Source organism: Petaurus breviceps, unplaced genomic scaffold (genome assembly GCF_028583685.1).
Source record: "Petaurus breviceps papuanus isolate PSGF00001 unplaced genomic scaffold, PetGlider_PUasm1.0 90723, whole genome shotgun sequence".
NCBI classification, from domain to species: Eukaryota; Metazoa; Chordata; class Mammalia; order Diprotodontia; family Petauridae; genus Petaurus; species Petaurus breviceps.
In genome coordinates, this window is record NW_027187323.1 from 510691 (window position 1) to 530828 (window position 20138).

At 45.6% G+C, this 20138-nt stretch overlaps 1 protein-coding gene across 1 annotated transcript; it reads right to left on the bottom strand.

The window, feature by feature from the left end:
* Positions 1-168: 168 nt before the first annotated feature.
* On the bottom strand, positions 169-18609 carry CXCR5 (C-X-C motif chemokine receptor 5). The gene is made up of 2 exons (XM_069066588.1): positions 18526-18609; positions 169-2873 (listed from the first exon to the last, which is right to left on the bottom strand). Exons 1-2 carry the CDS (start codon positions 18607-18609, stop codon positions 1794-1796), a joined length of 1164 nt encoding a protein of 387 aa, XP_068922689.1. The 3' UTR covers positions 169-1793.
* Positions 18610-20138: the final 1529 nt, after the last annotated feature.

Consider the following 20138-nt stretch of genomic DNA (forward strand, 5'->3'; position numbering starts at 1 on the left):
GTAGGGGGTGTTGATCTGGGGACTGTCCAACAGACCAGGCTCACCAGCCCCCTTCCAAGACTGAAGGGGTGTTGGGCCTGGAGCAGGACCTTGAGGTGGCTGGTCAAGCTGGGCCCTTCTGAGCGAGAAGCAGCTTCCTCTGGTTCCATCTGAGCAGGCCCTTTAGAGAAGAGTGGACTGCTGCTTCCTTAGGGGTTTGGGGACTTCCCTCCCAGAGTTTGGTGCTGGGGCCCCATCCTGTCCCTTCCCCCACTTCACTTCCCTTACCAGAGATACACTTAGTCCTGGGGGGCTGGGGCACTCTGTGCTCCCATTCTCCACTTGAAATTTGAATCTCCTAGGTACCAGTAACTCTGGGCTTGGTCCTTTGAGAAGATGCCAGTCCAGGAACTGTTTCATGTAGGCATATCAATCTATCAATAAACATTTATTACATGCCTGCTATGTAATACTAAGACAATACATTAAGTACTGGGGATACAAAAGGAGACAAAAACCAGTCTGCCCTCCAGGAGCTTACAGTCTAAGGTGAGGCTCAGAGAGTCACCCAGCTGCCTAGATGTTCCCTACTCAGGATTCCTCATTTTCTGCTTGGGAAAGGGATTGGCCAGACACTGGTATGAGCAGATGCCCTCCAGAAGCCCTTTCTAGTAGATTTTCTCTCCTGGTCTTCTTGTCCCTTCAGGAAGAGCCTCTAATTCCTGGGCCCCTACACAGTTGTATTGTTCATCTCTGGTAGGCTATATCTCCTTCTCTGAGGTCAGGATAGTCTCCTGAATATACTCCTGTAAGGTAAGAGGTTTTTCCCAGATTGCAGAGTGGAACAGAATTTGTCCATTGGGTAGAGAGCAGCAGGCATTCAATGTCTATTCCTGTTTGTGAAAGACCCCTGAACAACTGCCCCTCCCTGCCCTCAGCACAGGTCTAAATCTAGACTCAGTCCCCACCTCCACAGATACAAAGACAACAGTTGCACTCAGGTTATCGGAACTGTTTCCCTCATACCTGGCCTGAGACATTCCTTATTTTTCTGGCCAGCATCAGGATCTTAACCCTGAGCCTTCACAGAGCACTGCCTAGGCTTGGACTGAGCTGAGCCAGGAAGGGTTTGGGGGTGCCAAGGGCACCTTCAGCCAGGTGTCCAGGTACCTGAACTGGGTCAATCTAAGCTCCCTGTTCGCTTGAATAGGGTGCTCAGATGGCAAGATTGTGAAATGGACCAAAGAGAATTGAACCGATGGATGGGTGGGGTAGCAAAGCAGATGTGGAAGAGTCAGGTGGATTCACCCCAACTGGAACCCTTAACCCAGTAGTCTGTAGGCTTCCGTTTATGATCCACAGGGACAACACCTAGGGTGAACTCCCCCAAAAGACTAAAATTTCTTTTCCCCATAGGAGGTAGAGTGTGACTAGGGGTACAATATTCTAGGATGGAGGGAAGAAGAGTGACAGTATCATCCTGAGTCTTTTTCTAGGCTTCACTGGAGAGTTTATCCCTGAAGGCCTAGGTAGATATGTGACACTCAGCAAACCAGGCCTTTTCAAGCTTTGGCCTGTTTCTGTGTCCCTGCCCCAGGCTCAATCTTCCATCCCAGGTCTGGAAGAGCAACAGATGGAGAGTCCCTTAAAGAGAAGGGCTTGTCCAGTTTGTCCAGATCTCCTACCCTGTAAAAATCCTCTTTGAGGTACTTGTCCAGAATGATAATCAGACTCCATGGCAGATCCTCCTCCACAGGGTCCAGAAGGCACTGGGATCCCTCTCCACTCTTGGAGGGGGAAAGAAGGGAGTGGCCCTAGAAGGTGGTGATAGAGGTGGCATTCTCTGATTCCGAGCTGCTGCCCTTACGCCAGCTGGGGACGAATCGGTGGAGGGCAGCAGGGCCCACACAGCCCAGCTTCCCTAGCAGGCGAATTAGGTCACTTCGGAACTTTACACCCACGAAGGTATAAAGCACAGGGTTGAGACAGCAGTGAGCCAGGCCCAAGAACTCGCATGTGGTGATAGCTGTTGCCAGGTGGTCATCCAGTTGGCAGGACTTGGGCACAGTGCCTAGCATCACTAGTGTGTCCAGGAATATGACCACATTATAAGGGGACCAGCAGAAAAAAAAAACTCCTGTCACGAGGATGGCTACCTTGACTGCTTTCTGCCGTTGGTGTCGCCGCTGGGCCTGGCACAGGCGCCTCACCACCCCTGTGTAGCACCAGGCCATCACCAGCAGAGGGATGAGAAAGCCCCCTATGTGGTAGAGGAAGCGTGAGGTGAGCCATGCATTGCTGCCTGCCAGGCCTTGGCCAGAGAAACTGCAGGTATCAGAACCATTTGTGCCAATTGTGCTGACTGTCACAAACAGGAGCTCAGGCAGGGCACAGAGAAAGCTGGCCAGCCAAACAGCGCCACAGGTGACGTGGACCAAGAAGAGGCGACGGTGGCGGTAGGTGTGCACAGCATGGACAATGGCCAGGTAACGGTCCACGGCAATGCAGGCCAGGAGCAGGCTGCTGCAGTAGAAATTGATTTTGTGAAGGGCACTCACGGTCTTGCAGAGGAAGGGCCCGAGCACCCAGCCCACGGCTCCCTCGGTCATGGCAAAAGGCAGGGTGAACACAAGGAGGAGGTCGGCCACAGCCAGGTGGAGCAGGAAGGTTTCGGTGGAACTTCGGGCCGACCGATGGCTCTTGAGAATCACGAGCACCAAGGCGTTGCCTGGCATGCCCAGGAGGAAGATGACGCTATAGGCCACCAGCACAAAAGCTGCCTTGAAGCTCAGCTGGCCTTCCAGGCCCTGGACCTCGGGGCATATGTAGTCATCCCAGGACCCTGGCAGCTCACTGCTATAGTTGCTATAGTTACTGAAATCCAGAGCTGTAAACTGCGAGGGACAAGAGGGATGGGGAAGGAGAAGGAGCGGTGAGCAACAGGGAAGAGCAGAGCCAGAAATCTTACAGAAAAAAAACAACAACTGGATTCACTCATTTGTTTATTCGTTCATTTGTTCATAGGGAGGCAGCCTAATACTGTGGACCAAAGGCTGGCCTTGAGACAGGGAGCCCTGCCCCTGATCATGGATCATAGCTGTGGGATCACCCTCAGGCAAGGTGCTAAGGCTGTAAGTTATTGGGGAGGTACTGACCTGCATCGGTCGAGAGAGTTTTTCTACCAGGAATTCCCTGTATGGTTGAAATGAGAGTCCTAGACTGCCACAAACACCCACCTGTCCCTAGCAAAGCAAAAAAGTCTAAGGTGATGTGCTGGATGCCAGGGACACAGATGGGAAACAGCACAACTCTTCCCTTCAAGTGGCATACAGTCTCCTGGAGAAAGATTACTTACTGTACACAAGTAAGGGATGCAAAGATGTGGCAAGGTGCCTTTTGCTTAGGGAATGTCTACAGTTGGGGAGGAGGACGTGACCCCTGGATGCTTTTGCTCAATGACCTTGCATCCCAGTCATTGACCCAGTCTTCCTTGGGGCTGGTGTCCCACTTTACTTTAGGGAAAGAGGACTCTCAGCAGCCTCACCCACCTGTTCTGTTCCCCACTCCCAGATGTCTTTGGACTTGTTCCCTATCCTGGCTTGCCTCCTCTGCTTCAGTTTCTCCCTCTGGCTCATGGAGATAAAATAGATCTACACCCCCCCAACTGTTACCATCGGTCCTCCCTCCCATCCCAACCTCCATCTTCAATGTAGCCAAATGACTTCAGAAAACAAGGAGAGAGAAGAGGAAGAAATAGTTGATGAGAGAGGAGGAGTGAGTGGATGGGCAGTGCCAGCTGTGGTTTCAGACCTCCCCTTCCCCCTCCCCCACCCCCTGTACTCAGGCTGTTTACGGAGCTAACCACAGAGGAAGGCCCTGATCGGTGTTTTCATACCTTTCACTCACAGCTGCCTCAGCTGCACCTGCTCCTCATGGGCCCCCTTCTTACCTCTCCCCAACCCCGCCTTGCAATTGATAACTAATTATAACCAAACTCTGTTAGCAAAAAGGGTAATTCTGTAAATGACACAGTCCCTAGGGAGCCAGAGGTAAGGATGTCAGCGTTGTGCCCTTGTTCTCCCTGCTCATAAGGCCATGTCCCACGATGTGAGGATTGTTCCTATCTGATCACATGGAGGGAAAACATCTGATTGTCTCAAACTCCCACTGCAAGCCTTTCCTGGTTCCCCCAGAGGCCCTTCTGAGATTGTCTTGTATTCACTCAGTATGTATCTGGCATAGACATCTATGTACATGCAGTCTTCCCAATTAGAATGTAAGTCCCATGAGGTCAGGGACTGCTTCCAGTTGTTCTTTGTATCTCCCAGATTTAGCAAAGAGCTGGGCACCTATGTAGTAGGTGCTTAATAAATGCTTGTTGGTCAGTTGGTTAACTACAGCTTCTGTTGCTTACCAGTTATCTCAGTGGCCAAGTGCCCTTTATCTCTGAGCTCTGACATCTGAACCTTGCTAAACAGGAACCCTCCCCAGACTGGGTTCTTCTTTCTTTCCTGGTCCTTGGGACATGGCAAGGCCATGGTCTTTCTACCCTCTGAAGAACAGGATGGATGTGGGAAAGGGAGTAGGAGAGACAGGAAGAGTAGTTGGAAGATAGGCTCCAATAAGAGTAGTCGGAAGATAGGCTCCAATGTTGGCCTGCTCGAACTTTGCTAGCCAATTCACTTCCTCATCCTCAGTTTCCTTATATGTAAAACGAGCAGGTTGGATGCTTACTTTCCTTTAGGATGTCAGACAAGTTATTTGACCTTCTTGGGCATTAATCTTCTCATCTGTAATATAAAGAGGTTGGACTTCCCTTCCAGCCCTGCTCTATGATTTCTAAAATCTCAATCCTGTGATAGCCTATGACCTTGGAAACTCTGGAGTGTCCCCCTTTGTGCCCTTGGCGTAGGGTTTCTTTCCCTTGGGTTGGGCACAGAGAGCCTCACCCACACTGCCATCTCTCTAACCATTGTCCCTTACTAGAATTTGGAAGGGGGAACCAGGAACATAGGGGAAGAGAGGGAAAATTAGACAGAGAAAGAGAAGAGGCAGAGAAGGGGATAGAATTCTGGCAATGGGTGAAGTACCACCGCTCATCAGAGAAACTGGGACTAGCCTGCATGATTGGTACAGCTGCCCTGATATGATCTGTGTCCAAAGTGTTGACCCACAAAACATCAAGGCTCATTTCCATATTGATTTGACTAGAGCTCTAACAAGTTGTATCTATAATCAGAGCAAATTCAGATGTGGGAATATGGGGACAGTGGCAAGGAAGACAGCCCAGTAGAGGGGCCAGTTCTGTCCCCAGAGAATCTGGCCTTCTCCTTTATTGGGATTGGGTGGTAGGGTGAGGGGAAGTCTCTGAAAGAGAGATTAACTTCCCCGAATGTCAATACTCTGGGACAAAATCATGTTCAGTCTGTGCTAGTTACAGCTTCAGATGTATCTTACATTTTGTGGGTAATTTATTTAATGTCAAAGTGTCTGAAAATTGGGCAAGGTGAGATGATAGGTTTGTGTTCCCTCCTGACTCCCTGAAGGTGGGAGGAAAGGGAAGGATCTCTTCGGTTCATACAGTTATGATTTGGAAGACTCCCTGGGAGAATGAGGGGGTGAGAAGGGAGGGGAGGAAAGGAAGCTGGTTTGTGGGGAACGGAGGTGATATAATGTCTCAGCAGGAGGTGTCAAACTGCAATTTGGGGGATGAGGAGGAGTGACAAGTGTAAAAGCCTCAGCCAACGGTTGAAGGAGGGGTCCCTGCTCTGGGAGACACCCTGAGGAGAGGTATAGAGTATGGATCTATGAGGAAGAAACACAGGCTGATGTTGACCCAGCTAGAAAGTTCAGGTGGCAGGTGCAAGAACCAAAGAGACTGTCCCAAGGAATCCATCCCTTCTCCCTCCAAAAAGGCTATAGGGACATGGGATATAAACACACATATGCAGTAGGTGACACAATCAGGAGCTATTCGCATACAACTTTTGGCATTAAAAAGCAGCAGAATGCAATTCAAGTCAACAAACCCTTATTAAATACTGTGTACGGAAGGAAGTGCTGTGTTAGGGGAACCAATCAATCAATCAACAAGTAAGAATGATTCCTACTGGATGGCTGATTGGTTTTGTCCTTGGTTCTTGAAGAGGACCAAAATACTGTCACTATGTTGGAGTCAAGTTAGTGCGTCTGACTGTGACTGATCAGACCAAGATGAGCTTGGAAGGCTCTACCACAGGTCAGGCACAAAGAGTCTATAGGAACAAACCCTATGCTTTGTGTTAAATGCTGAGGATACACAAGACACCAAAGCATACATTCTATGGGGGAAACAACATAGACATGTAGGACTACAATTAGTGGTGCATGTAGAATATATACAAGTAATATGTGTGCGTGTGTAAACACATATAAAAATGAATACCAGGCAATTTAAGGAGAAAGGTACTTAGCAGTGTGAGAATAAAGAAAGGCTTCATGTAGAAGGTGGTGCTTGAGCTGAGACTCAGAAGAAAGCAGAGACTCTAAGTGGCAGAGGCATTCCAGGCATGGGGACAGCCTATGCAAAAGTATGGAGAAGGTCATGTGTGAAGAGAGGAGCCACAGAGGGCATGGCAGGAAATAATGCATAGTAAGGCTGGAAAGGCTGGTTGGGGTGGGGTTTTAAAGAGCTTTAGGAACCAAACAGGTGAGTTAATATTTTATCCTAGAAGCAATAAAACCACCGGAGTTTTTTCAGAGGGAAGTGAAGTAGTTGGACCTGTGCTTTAGGAAAAATCGCTTTGACAACCCAGGGCAAGATTGCCCGGAATAAAGAGCCGAGGCAACAAGAGTGAATAAGAGGTATTTGTCAGAGTCCATTCAAGAGATGATAAGGACCCAGACTGGGGTGGTGGCCATGTTAGGAGAGCCCAGGGGATGGAGAAGGTTTTTCTTTTACTGTAGGCAAATTTGGATGAGGGTGCATGATTAAGATATCCCTACCCAGCACTGGAGATAGAAAACCAGGCAGGAACCCTCTCAGCTCCCTAAAATATCCAATGAGACAGACATTATTGACTTTGTGGGGCTTACAGTCCAGTGAGGAGGCTGATGCCTGTAAAAAGGACTATAACATGCCACTGAACATGCTTAGTATATTAGAGTGGAACAGAACAAAGAACTGCTGGAGTACTGGAGGAGGATTCCTACTCTTGGGAAGCACCAGGAGAGCCTCATGGAGAGAGCTTTGGATGCATTGAGTTTCAGCAGGCAGAGATTCAGGGAAGGGGATTCTGAGTGTGGAGAATGATGAGGGCACAAGGATTAGAAAGTTGGGATGTGAACTGGGGATGGTGAGAAGTCCTTTTTGGCTGAAGCATAGGAAACATGAGATTATAACAAATGAAGGAAGAAAGGTGGGGGTGGTCACCAGATCACGAGGGGTGGGGGACCTCCTTGACATCAGGGTGGTACCATACAGAGAATGCAGGGTGGGGAGCCCAGGGATCTGGTTCAATTCCCAACTCTGCAACTTTCTTTTTGGGTGACATTGAGCGATTCACTTCTCTCTGGCCCTTAGTTTCTTTATCTGGAAAAGAGGGAATTGAATTGGATGACCTCTGAAAGCTGTTTTTTCTCTCAGTCCCTGACTAAGACATATCTGGTGAGGCTAAAGAGTTTGACTTTTATTTGGTGGGCATTAGGAGACAGAAACATAAGCTACATATATATGCACACATGTATACATACATACATACATACACACACACACAAGCTCTGATAGAGCAACTCAAACACAGTCATACATATTTCTATGTCGTAGCAACACCAATATGGGCACGTGCCCACAAAAGAAATATGTCCCTACCAAATTCTTTTTATGACCCTACCAAATTCTTTTTATGATCCTACCAAATTCTTTTTATGACACAAATATGGTACTGATACCTAAATCAGGAAGAGATAAAACAGAGAAAGAAAATTATAGACCAATCTCCCTCATGAATATAGATGCAAAAATTCTAAATAAAATACTAGCAAAAAGACTACAGCAACTTATCTCAAGAATAATACACTTTGATCAGGTAGGATTTATTCCAGGAATGCAAGGATGGTTTAATATTAGGAAAACCATCAGTATAATTGATCATATCAACAATAAAACTAGCAGAAACCACATGATCATCTCAATAGATGCAGAAAAGGCTTTTGACAAAATACAACATCCATTCCTATTAAAAACATTAGAAAGTATAGGAATAAATGGAGCCTTCCTTAAAATAATAGGTAGCATCTATTTAAAGCCATCAGCAAGTATTATATGTAATGGGGAGAAGCTAGAAGCATTTCCCATAAGATCAGGGGTGAAACAAGGGTGTCCACTATCACCCCTCTTATTCAATCTGGTACTAGAAATGTTAGCAGTAGCAATTAGAGAAGAAAAAGAAATCAAAGGAATCAAGTTAGGCAAAGAAGAGACCAAGTCATCACTCTTTGCAGATGATATGATGATATACTTAGAAGAAATATGTCCATGGGCTTCATGTATATCGTACATGGAAAATCTCATGGCATGCCCTGGCACAGAAGGAAGAGAAAACAAGGGAGCTGAATACAAGAGTATTGAGCCAAGTTCTGTCTGCCCTTGGTTAGGGAAATATCATGAGCCTGAGGAAATGAAAAGACAGAAAATCTCTGTTTAGAATTAGTGCAATAGGTGTACAATGTGGGTGGTGGGATGAAATCAGGACACTGAATCCAATTCTTTCTTTATCCCAGGGCCAAAGGACTTCTCTGCTGCAGAGTTGAGTCTCTGAGCCCTACTAAGTCACCACCTGCTTGAAGAGTATTGATTATCATGGAAGTTCCTTGAGCACAGGCTGGGCTATTTCATTTTTTCTCAGGGCTTAGCACAGTGCTTGGTATAGAGTATGTGCTTAAGAATTGTTTATTGATTGACTAATGAATTAATGGCAACTTGGATAGGGTCCCTAGTGATATGCCTCAGGACTCTTTTCTTTAGCCCTGCCCTTTTCTCTGTGTTTTAATCAGTGACTTGGCTGAAGGTCTAGATGTGTCAAATTTGCAGAGTTCAAAACTGAGGGTGTAGAGAGGGAGGGAGAACAACTGTGTTGGGGGACAAAATCAGGATTCAGAAAGGTCTTGACAGGTTAGAAGGACGGTTCGAAATCAACAAGATTGAGTAGGAGTAGTCACAGTTTGGGACTTGAACGGAGTTTTATGAAGGCCAAATGGAAAGGCCTTCACTTAGGTTAATAAAATCAGCAGAGCAGCATCGGCCATGAGAGATATGACAAGATAACCATTCATATGAAAAAGACCTAGAGGTCTCTTAAAACCTAGAGGCTTTCAGCAAATTCAGTGTAAACCAACAATGGGACATGGGAGCCCTGACGTCTTAGCCTGCATTCAGGCGAAAGGTGTCCAGAACAAGGTCAATTCAACTGTTCTGCTCAGATACATCACCTTGGGAACCACCTTTAAAAAAAAATTGTAGTGTACTTAAGCATAATATTAATAACAATAATATTATAATAATAGCTAGCATCTATATGGCTCTTTAAGTTTTGTAAAGAACTTTTCAAATATTGCCTCATTTTATAGCATAATACAATGTTATGATATAATATGATGCAGTATAATAAGACAGAGTATAATAGCTAATATTCCTATAGTATTTCCATAGATTTACAAAGTACTTTCCCTACAACAATACTCGAAGTATGTAGTTAACGTGCCTATTTTATAGGTGAGGAAACACATTCTGAGAGGTTAGGTGAGCTTAGTGCTATTAAATGTCGAAGCTGGGATTCTAGGCATCGATTGACTCCTAGGGTTGCAGAATTCCCTGGTAGATGCTGTAATGAGCATTCATCAAGGATGTCGCACAGTGACCAGGATGTTGAATATGGAAACCGTGTCATGGGGATGGTTAAAGGAACTAGGAATGGTTATGCTAGAGAAGAGATTTATGTTTGCTTTCATTTTTTGAAAGGCTTTCACATGCATGTCATGGCTCCAGAGTAAGAAGAGACCTCTGAGGCTGTCTAGTCCAACTCTTTCATTTTACAGATAAGTAAACTGAGACTCAAGGAGTTTAAGTAGCTTGTCCAAGGTCACAAAGGCAGCAAATTTCAGGGATGGAATTTGAATCCAAGACCTGGGACATCAAAGAAACCTCTGTTCTCTATAGATATAGAGGGTAAAACTAAGACTAATGGGTAGAAGTTAGGGAGATGGAGATTTTGATTTAACATAAAGAAGTAAAGATTGAAAGAATTAAGTTATTTAAATTAAAAATTAAAAATTAAATTAATGATTATCAGATAACTAATTAAATAGTAAGAATTAAATATAAAGAACTTATTAATAGTTTGAGTTGTTAAAAATATAGAACTGGTATCTCCACAAAAGTAGTGAGCTCTCTGTCACTGGGAGGGGCCAGAGGCTGAATGTTTATGTATTGAAGACTTCATAGAGGGTCAAGAGGATCCTGCATTAGGAAGAGGGTGGGGAGATGGATGAGGGTCTCATTGGAGCCAATGTGGGACAGTGAAAAGAGATTTGGAATCAGAGGACCTGGGTTCAAAACCCTTCTCTGCCACTATGACCTTGGCAAGTTACAACGTCTCTGAGTCTCAATTACCTCATCTGTGTAATGAGGGGATTAGATTAGATGATTTATAAAATCTCTTTAGATCCTAATATTTTGTCATTCCCTATAGCTACTCTGTTTCCCCCAGGACCTTCATTTCTAGCCTCAGTACCAGGGAAGCTAATTTACCGATTTGGATCACCCTGTGGCAGGTGAGAAGTCTTGGCCAGGCTGGTACCATCAGCCAACATCAGTCTGGCAGTGGGGTGGACCTCTGTCCACTCTACTGGGCTCATGACTCAATCCAGGATGAAGCTCAGAATTCCCACGGGTGCTGAGTCATTTGTCTGGGGGAGGCCTCTGCATACAAAGTATGGGTCACAGAAGGTTGTACAAGCAACCTGGTTCCAGCTGGAAGATTTTGGAAGCTTTAAACACTGGACTCCTAAACTCTACTGCTTGCTGGGAATATCTGCACCAATTTATTGCCCACACATCCAATCTCTCCGTCCTCTGTCAGTAATAACGGGACTCATCAGTCTTCCCTCAGCTTCAGTGTTCATGCCTGCCCATGTGAGACACTAAGGAGCTCCAAATTTGCTTAGAGACCAACTGAGTCCTCCTGGTTTTAACTAAGGTCTTTCTCTTTGAACGTTGGCCCCAGATGAGATAGTTCTAGATCTTAAGTTCTCCCACCCTTTTCCTGCTCCTGAGCTTGATAATACTCAAGGGCATTGGCCCCTTCGTAGTAATAGGCATGCTGAAACCTAGCTCTTTTCTGATATCTCCGGTAGCTCATTTTGTGGTACCAAAGACCTAGAAACAAAGTCAATGTCCATCTACTGGAAATGGCTACCTAAATTATGGCAACATAAATGTAATGGAATATTACTCTGCCTCTCAAGAAATGATGAATCCAGAGGAGCACCGGAAGACTTACCTGAACTGATAAAGAATAAAGTAAGTAAAGAACAGAAATAGACATTGTCCAATGATCTGCCCAGATCTCTGGACCTTTGGCCCCCAATGTTGGGAGGGCCCCTGTGCTGTGTGGTGAGATAGGGGGTTTTATTTCTCTCCTGCAGCTGGGAGATGCCTCACCGGGCCCCAGATCCTCCATGTGCAGCCAACCTGAATCAGTTTTGGTTTCCTTTCGACACTTCAATGATCCATGAGGAGTGATCAAGAGTGTCCAATTAACCAGTTATGGCTGTCCAAAAGACTGGACCAGGCAAACAGGTCTGGTCTTACCCAGAACTACAGAATCATGGAAACACCAAGTTGGAGGGAACCTAAAAAATCTATCCCTGAGCAGAAGAATCCCCCTTCTTAAGTTTACCCTTTAGTGGTTGTATAGTCTTCAGTTAAAGACATTGTGTGATAGTAATAAAAAGTGCTTTATTTTCAAAGTTCTTTTCAAATTTTATATCATTTCCCCCCCACAATAACATTTGAAGCTGGGAGCTATTATTATCATCCCCATTTTACAGCCTAGGAGACTAAGGCAGAGTGAGGTTGAGGGACTTGCCCAGGTCACATAGCTGGTAAGTGTCTGAGGCTGGATTTGAACTCGGGTCTTCCTGACTCCAGGTCCAGTGCTCCATCCCCTGGGTCTAGCTAGCTGCCAATAGGAAATCTGTTACCTCCTAATATAGTTCGTTTCATTTTTATACAACTCTATTTCCTGGGAAATTTTTCTTTACATCAAGCCCAAATCTGCTATAACCTGTCATTTCTACCCATTGCTTTTAGTTCTTCTTTCTAACCAAGTCAACAAGCATTAATTAAGCAACCAACCATGTGCCAGGTATTGTATTAAGCACTGGGAATAAAAAGAAGGACATATAAATAAATAAAATAAATTTTTTATAAATAAAAAGCAGTCCCTGATCTCCAGATCACAATGTAATGGGGGAGACAAAAAGCAAACAACTACACAAAACAACATACATGCAGGATATACATTGGAGATCATCTACAAGGGGTGGGGAACCCCTGACCTTGAGGCCACATGTGGCTCTCTAGGGCCTCAAGCGCAGTCCTTTTATTGAGTCCAAGGTTTAAAGAACAAATCCTTTATTTTTTTTTTCCTCTTTGGAGGGGAGAAGTCAGGGGAATTGGGGTTAAGTGACTTGCCCAAGGTCACACAGCTAGCAAGTTTTAATGTCTGAGGTCAGATTTGAACCCAGGCCCTTCTGACTCTAGGACCAGTGCTCTATTCACTGCACCACCTAGCTGCCCCAACAAATCCTTTATTAAGGGATTTGTTCTGTGAAGTTCTCCACCCCTGAAGGCCAAGAAGAGTAAATATTCCATAGGACAGCCCTTCAGACACTTGGAAGATAACCATCACGTCTGCCCTAAATCTTCTTTTCTCCAGGTTTACCACCACCAGTCCCTTCAGTTGATCTTCATGTGGCCTGTTCTTTACTCATTTTTCTGGATCCTGGTCATTCTGCACTGAAAGGGGCACTTTCAAAACTTGCTTTAATTTTCTCACTTGACTCCTATACTTTAGGACTTCTTTGCCATGTCCTGGGATATGACTTATTGGGAAAACCTCATCATCTGGCAAAATGCTTAGCAACCTTGGTACTCCACCTCATCACCATCTTCGGTCCTTCTGGGGATAACCCCTCTGTCCCTCAGAGCCACAAACACCAAAACCTCCATTTAAGGAGCTAGCTCTTCACTCCTCTCCCAGCTCACCCAACTTTGTGATTCCTCTGACTCTCACACACTGTGCCTCTGCAGGCACCTTCCCCTTCTCAGCTTGCTTCTGTTTCTCATCTTCGGCTGTTAGCTGGGGGCGTGCAGTGGATGAAGTACAGGTGCTGGAGTCAGGCAGACTCCTCTTGGTGAGGTCAAGTGGCCTCAGCTGTGCAACCCTGTATGGACCCCCCCCCCCCCCCATTTGCTTCAGTTCCTACAGTTTGTAAAAGGAGTTGGAGAAGGAAATAGCAAACTGCTCCAATATTTTTGCCAAGAAGACCCCAAATCACTAGAGAAGAGTCAGACAGGATTGAAAATGACTCAACAGATTAGACTGTAAACTCCTGGGGGGCAGGGACTGTTTTTTTTCCTCCATATTTTTATCCCTACTGCTGGCACATGAATGTTTAATGACTTAATGAATGTTTATTGACTATTGTGTCACCCAGAACTGAACACTATTTCAGACACCAGTTCACATGTGGGCAGGTCTGACCCTCCACCTGAGACAATGGTGATTGAGGAAGGGAAGGGAGACTTGCCTCTGAAACTAGCTGGAACCTTGACTATCCGTGGCCGTTTGCTCAGACTGCATTGGGAGGGGCCCAAGGGCTCTCAGCAGGCAAGCTCAGAATTCCTGTGGGCTGAGCCCTGCCTAGGCATCCCTGTGCCCAGGGCAAGATCGCATTCCTCTCCACCCCCTCTGCCTTGGGCCACCTCAGCTCCAGTTTTGATTCACTGGTTATCCCTTCCCTCCCTCTCTGGGCTTCTGGGCTAAGGGACACAAACAAACCAACAACCCCCCCCCCCCCCCCCAACAATCTTTAAAGCTCCACGTGGCCACGAGTTTAGCCTCCAGCCTTGGCCACCTATGTATGTGCTACCATCAGCCTGGATGCCAGGAGCTGTCCCTGTAAGGACAAAGGGGAGAATGGCATACTGCATACGGGGATGAAGGGTTCTGGGAAATGCTAATTTTAAAAAAATAGCCCTTCTACTTGGAAGTGCTTTATACTCAGCAAACTGCTTTCAAAGCAACTTGTGCTGTGGGCAGGATAAGCATTACTATTGTTCTCATTTTACAGATAAGGGTAATGCTATTAATAATGAATATTTTAAAATAACAAATATTATTTCTATTGCTGGCATTTGTGTAGCCTTTTAAGATTTGCAAAGCACTTGACGTATAGTCTCTCATTTTAGGGGGCAGAGAAATTAAGTGCCGGAATAACTCCGCGAGTCTGTAGCGATTTCCCCCTTCCTGCTTTTTGGGTGTTATCTTCCTCTGTTAGACCTCATAGAGCACTTGGATTTGCAGCTCTAATCATTGTAGCAGAGATTTAGAACTGGAAAGGGCCTTAGAGGTTATCTAGTCCAATCCCACCCATCCACCCCCACCCCTTTTTTTTTCCAGCTGATCAAATTGAGACCGTGAAAGATTTAAATGACTTGGTCTTCATCAGATAGTTAACAGACTGTGCTGACTATGTGCTAGGCACTGTGTTAAGTGCTGGGAATACAAAGAAAGGGAAAGACAGACGGTCCCTTCTTTCAAGGAACTTACAGCCTAATGGAGAAGACAGCAATCAAACAAAAATATACGCAGGACAGCTTGTGGGTAATCAGAAGAGAGAAGGCACTTAATGAAGGGGGTGAGGAAAGGCTTGTGTTGAAGGAAGGATTTTAGTTGGAACTGGAAGGAAGCCAGAAGGCAGAGATGAGTTGCTGAGTGACTGAGAGCATTCCAGGCCTGGGGCACACACAGCCTGGTAGAAGGCCCTGCAGAGTGACTGAGGCAGAGTTCTCTAACTCCACATCCAGGTGGGTTTCTTTCCATCTTGCCATTGCTACAATTGTCAGGTAATGTTTTGTATTTTGGTCAGCCAGATATGTTTGTTTCTAAACTCCCTACCAAACTGTGAGCTCTACGAAGGCAGCAATCACATCTTCTCTAAATTTTCCATCTCTGTCCCTCACTTGAGGTGTTCTGCACACAGCAGGCATTTAATAAATGTTTATTGAATCTATTCATATTCCTGGCCTTTCTTAGACTCCAAAGGGGTGAGAGGGAAACAAGAGGACTAATTCCTTCATTCTCAGTTACTCAGTGAGATTCTCTCTCAGAATTCATGCTTGGTTTGAGTGGAGGAGCCAGGGAAAGTAAGAAAAGAATATTAAAAATCAAGAAAAATCAGTCTAGGGCTTAACAGAACGTAATGGAACTGGGAACAAGGCTCAGCTTGGGTTCACCTTTCTACCTCACTACGAGTGCTCAACCATGGAAACTGGCACCTCAGTAGAAAAATACCACTGGCCCCAGTTGTATGTAGGGGGAGGGTCTGCTCATCTTGGACTACAATAGCCTAGGGGTGGGTGGGGATGGGAAACCATTCCAGAGAAGGGAGGAGAGAGAACAAAAGAATAAACCTTGATGCTTTTCGAATTTCCCCTCCTCCCCCCTACTCTTTCTAGATATTTTTCCCCCCTTTGAGGAAAAAATGGGTAGCTGGGAAAGAAGGAAGATGGGAGACCTGGGTCCTACTCCTGGCTAGCTGATCTAAAGCCCCTTATCCCTGCCTTCAGGGTTGAGTGTTGGGAGATGCTGGGAAGTTTAAAAAAAAGAGAAAGATGTTTAGAGAACCTTCAAGAGAGAGCAGCCCAACTCCAACCCAGCCCTAGAGTCTGGTATTTGGAGAATTTGTCTATCCTAACCTGATGATGTAGCTGTACCTCAAGGTTTCCTTTATTTCCTTGTCCCCAGATACTCTGTTGAGCTTGAATCCAACTAGAGAATGGACTTTGCTTGCAAGGCTAGTCCACTACCACTTTCCACAACCCAACCTCCTACCTCTATTTCCCAGGGGTTTTTCATCGGGGGTCTCCAAAGGATAGACTTTAGGGGGTTCCTGAACTTGGATGGGGAAAAATCATTTCTATTTTCTTTAACCTCTAAATGAAATTTAGCATTTCTTTCAGTTATTTAAAATCATTATTCCGAGGAGTCCATAGTCTTCACCAGACTGCCCAAGGGGTCCCTGACACTCACACAAAAGGGTTAAGACCCCTCTTTTAGATTCTGGGAAATGGAGTTGGGACTATCACATGGGGGGAGGGGTAGTTTCACTGTGTGGCTTGAGGCAGTCACTGGTTTTCCCCCTCGGTGGGGCTTGGTGTAGCCCTCCTCAGCCAACTGCTTGTCTCCCAGGAGACTGGTGCTGGGTATTGAGAAACAATACAGGGGAAACCCTTGACTTCTCAGAAACCAGGGGACAGACCAAGTCCAGAGGTTGGTGAGTGTGATGTGTGATGTTATTCAACTGGGTCAGGGCTCCTGTGGCCAGCCTGTCTTTGTGAGCAAAGAGTGAATTTAAGTAACCTAAATTGGGGCGGGGGGGGGGGGGGGGAGGTAAGCAGGAAACTGTATGTTAGGGTGATGGGAACAATTCAATGTAAATTTGGCTATAACGCCCATCTCCCATATAGACTTTAATTTTACTGACACTTCTGAACCTTCTATCACCTTGGGAGGCCAAGGAAGGGTCCAATGGACTGAGTCCCCAGACCACTGGTGGTTGGTCTGCCCTACCTTTTTTATATTTCTATATCTTTTCTTTACCTTACCACCCACAACTCAAATCTCATCTTATACCTTGGCAAGTTAGATGTAAATGCTAGAACCCTGGAGGATTGTGAGAAAGCATGAATAGTCTGAAGGTGGTAAGGGGGACAAATTTTAGCGCAGCTCTAATTCTACACACCCACCCCAGCCTTGGGAGAAATCCTTCCTCAGAGAGAATGTCCCTGGCTGGAAGAGAAAAGGAGGTAAGACCCCAAGAATTGATTTTTAAGAGAGCTTCACCCTTCTTCATCCTAACCTTTCACCTTTCTCCCCTCTTGGAGAGTCTTGTGGTCCAATTCTGAGTTGCTTTGCTCCCTATAGTCTGGTATTAAAGCTTTTTTCCACGCATAGAGCCCTGATTTCTGAATCTAGCCACTTGAAAAGCCCACACACTAGTGAGGGGGAGACTTTGGGAGGGCAGAGAGGGAGTGAAAAGTGATGATAGGGCACCTTCTCCCTAGGCTCAGGCAGACTCCTCTAAAAATACAGGAATTCATGCCTCAAATCTCACTTTCACTGGGTTTCCACTCCTGTGGCTCACTCTGATACTTCTTACCGGACAGTATACTCTTTGAAGGTAGGGTTGAGTCATCTCAACTTTGCATTGTACCCAGCTGCTAACACAGGGTTCTGTGCACAGAATAAGCTTAATAAATGTTTATTGAATTGCATACCCCTTTCTTCCCTTCATTCAGAATCAGGACTATAGTACCTATTTCATGTGCTTGTTCTGTCTTCTGACATCAACTGTGCACACCTCGAGGGTAGCCCACACGGCTTTATAGAGGAGATGTTCAATATAGCATTGGGTAATTGAATTTAATACTAAAGGCTAAAAAATGTTAGAAAGTGTTTGCCGACCTATTCTTTATTCTATCCCTAGAACAGGGGTTCTTAATCTTTTGTGTTAAGTGACCTCCTTGATGAGGTCTGAGGAAGACCTATGGGCCACTTATCAGAATTATCTTTTTTAAATAATTGAAGAAATACTAAATTTTAGTTAGAGATTAGCAAAAATAAAGATGTAAGTTTTTTTCCCATCCAAGTTCTTAGACTCCCTGAAATTTAGTCCTGCTTTCCAGGTAAGAAGCTCTTTCCTAGAAATAAAGAAAGGGAGTGACTATTTTCCCCTCTTCATGGGCAGGGAAACTGAGGACAGGTTTTAGGTCACAAATAGATAAAAGATGAAAAGGACCTTAGAACCCTAATTCCCCCCATCCCCTCATTTTACAGGATTTGTGTCCAGATCCTCTGGCTTTACATTCAGTGTTCTTTCCTCTATGGATGGAGGATTTGAACCTCTTTATCCCACTTGAGGGCTTTCCAAGTTTATTTGAATTAACCATGGATGGATCTCTCCAGTGGGCTGAAAGGTTTTGAGAGCAGGCAGGGGCAGCAACTGATTCACAAGGTACAATCTCCTCCTTCTTATCCCTTCCTCCCCTCCCTCTTCCTTCCCCTGCCTCCATCCCACTGGAAATGAAGGTTGGCTTCTTTGGACCATTCTTCTCCTTCCATCAGAGCCTCCTCTGAGCTTCGTCTCCCTGCCCCCCAGCCCCTTCCCCAAGAAACAATAAAAAAAATTGTCCATTGATTTTGCCCTCTTTGGTCTACTCACCTGATACCCCATGTTTATGCTCATGGCCTCCATGTCCAGGGTGAATTGATAGTTCATAGCAGCATGAATGGGAACCTGCTGCATCCCCACTGTGGGATACTGGGTGGCTTTCCTCTGGCTGGGTGGCTCTAGAAAGGTGGTGGCATTGAGCTGCAAATTTAAACAAATCAGCAAGCGGGTCACGGTCCCTGGAGCTGAAAAGCACTCTGCCTGTACAACTCATCACTTTTTTTTTTTCCGATGGGTCTCGTGTATTTGTATGTGCATATGTGCGTGTGTGTGTTTTTAATTAAAAGGGAAAATCCCCACAGTAGCAGTGCTAACCAAGCACTGAGGTGTTTTTTTTTTTCTGGTAATGTTCTGCTTTGGAGTTTATGATGGGTCTCGAGGGGGCAACTCCTTCCCTTGTCTAAAGCCTCTCCCATTTTTACCCAATGCCCTCATCCTCCTCACTCTATTGTCACTCCAGGGTGACCCAAAGATACTCTTCCTCCCTAGCCTTCTTCCTCTCTACTTTGGCACCCTCTTGTCCAAACCCCAGAGAAGAGAGTTCCTGTTTGCTTTTATGCCTCAGATAAGTAAGATTCCCTAACCTTGAATCTGATTCCTCTGTTCAGACTGATCTTTCTTTTTTCTTCTCCTCTCTTCTTCCATCTTTCTTTATTCACTGCTTTTATATGTCCTGAACTTGGGCAAGGAAGGCTCTGGGGGCTCGAGAGGGTATGGGGGCACAGATGGGGACCGAGTCTCTCTAATACTGAACCTCTATCAAAGGCAGATGTTTGACCCTAGACATAGTCCATATCCCAAGCCTGGCAAGCATGAATCTTCCCTGTCCCCAGACCCAGTCCCTAGCCTGGGAGGTGGGGAGAGGATACTATCAGGTATTCAAATCTTGGCCTGCTATGTGTACCTCTGAGAAAGCTCTGACAAAGTGAGAACTGCTGGAAGTGAGTTTATAGGGGTATTTATTGGTGTTTATTGGCCTGTGATGAAAACATTTGTAGCCATGTGCATGAGCCTGGGGCAGAGAGGAAGGTGAAAGGATGGGAAGGTTCTGAGGGAGATGTTGAGTCTTTTCGCATCGGAGCTGCCATGAAATTAGGTCCATGTTGGAACCTGACAGGGAAGGGGTGGAATGTGAGGTCTCTATGATGGCAGCTGCTGTTCCTTTGGAAGCTCTTGACCTACATGCTGCCTAGACCAGAAATCTCAATTTGTCTGACATTTATTAAATGCCTACTGTATGCCAGACACTGAGCTAGGTAATGGAGATGCAAAAATAAAAAAAAAAAGTGACTGCGCTCTTGTCCTTGCGTAGCTTACAGTCTACTAGTCTCAGACTTCCTTTCATGGCTCCTTGTTGGGTTGTTTAGATGCTCAGATCATCCTGCTAACAAGTGTTAGTGGCAAAGAGAAGTACAGATTTAGATTGTAGTTGAACAAATAGATTAGTGACGGAGACTTAAAACAAACATGTAGATCTTGAAACCAATGGCCTATCAGGGGTGGGGAGCCTGCAGCCTCTAGGCCACATGTGGCCCTCTGGATCCTCAAGTGCAGTCCTTTGATTCAGTCAGGGATGGATGATTTGGGGGGCAGCTAACAGTGTA

Excerpts from the sequence above, each read along its gene's own strand:
- CXCR5 (XM_069066588.1), bottom strand. The coding sequence starts at position 18,609 with ATGCAGCAGGTTCCCATTCATGCTGCTATGAACTATCAATTCACCCTG. Across the intron at positions 2,874-18,525 it reads GCATAAACATGGGGTATCAG|TTTACAGCTCTGGATTTCAG; the intron begins GTGAGTAGACCA and ends TGTCCCTCGCAG.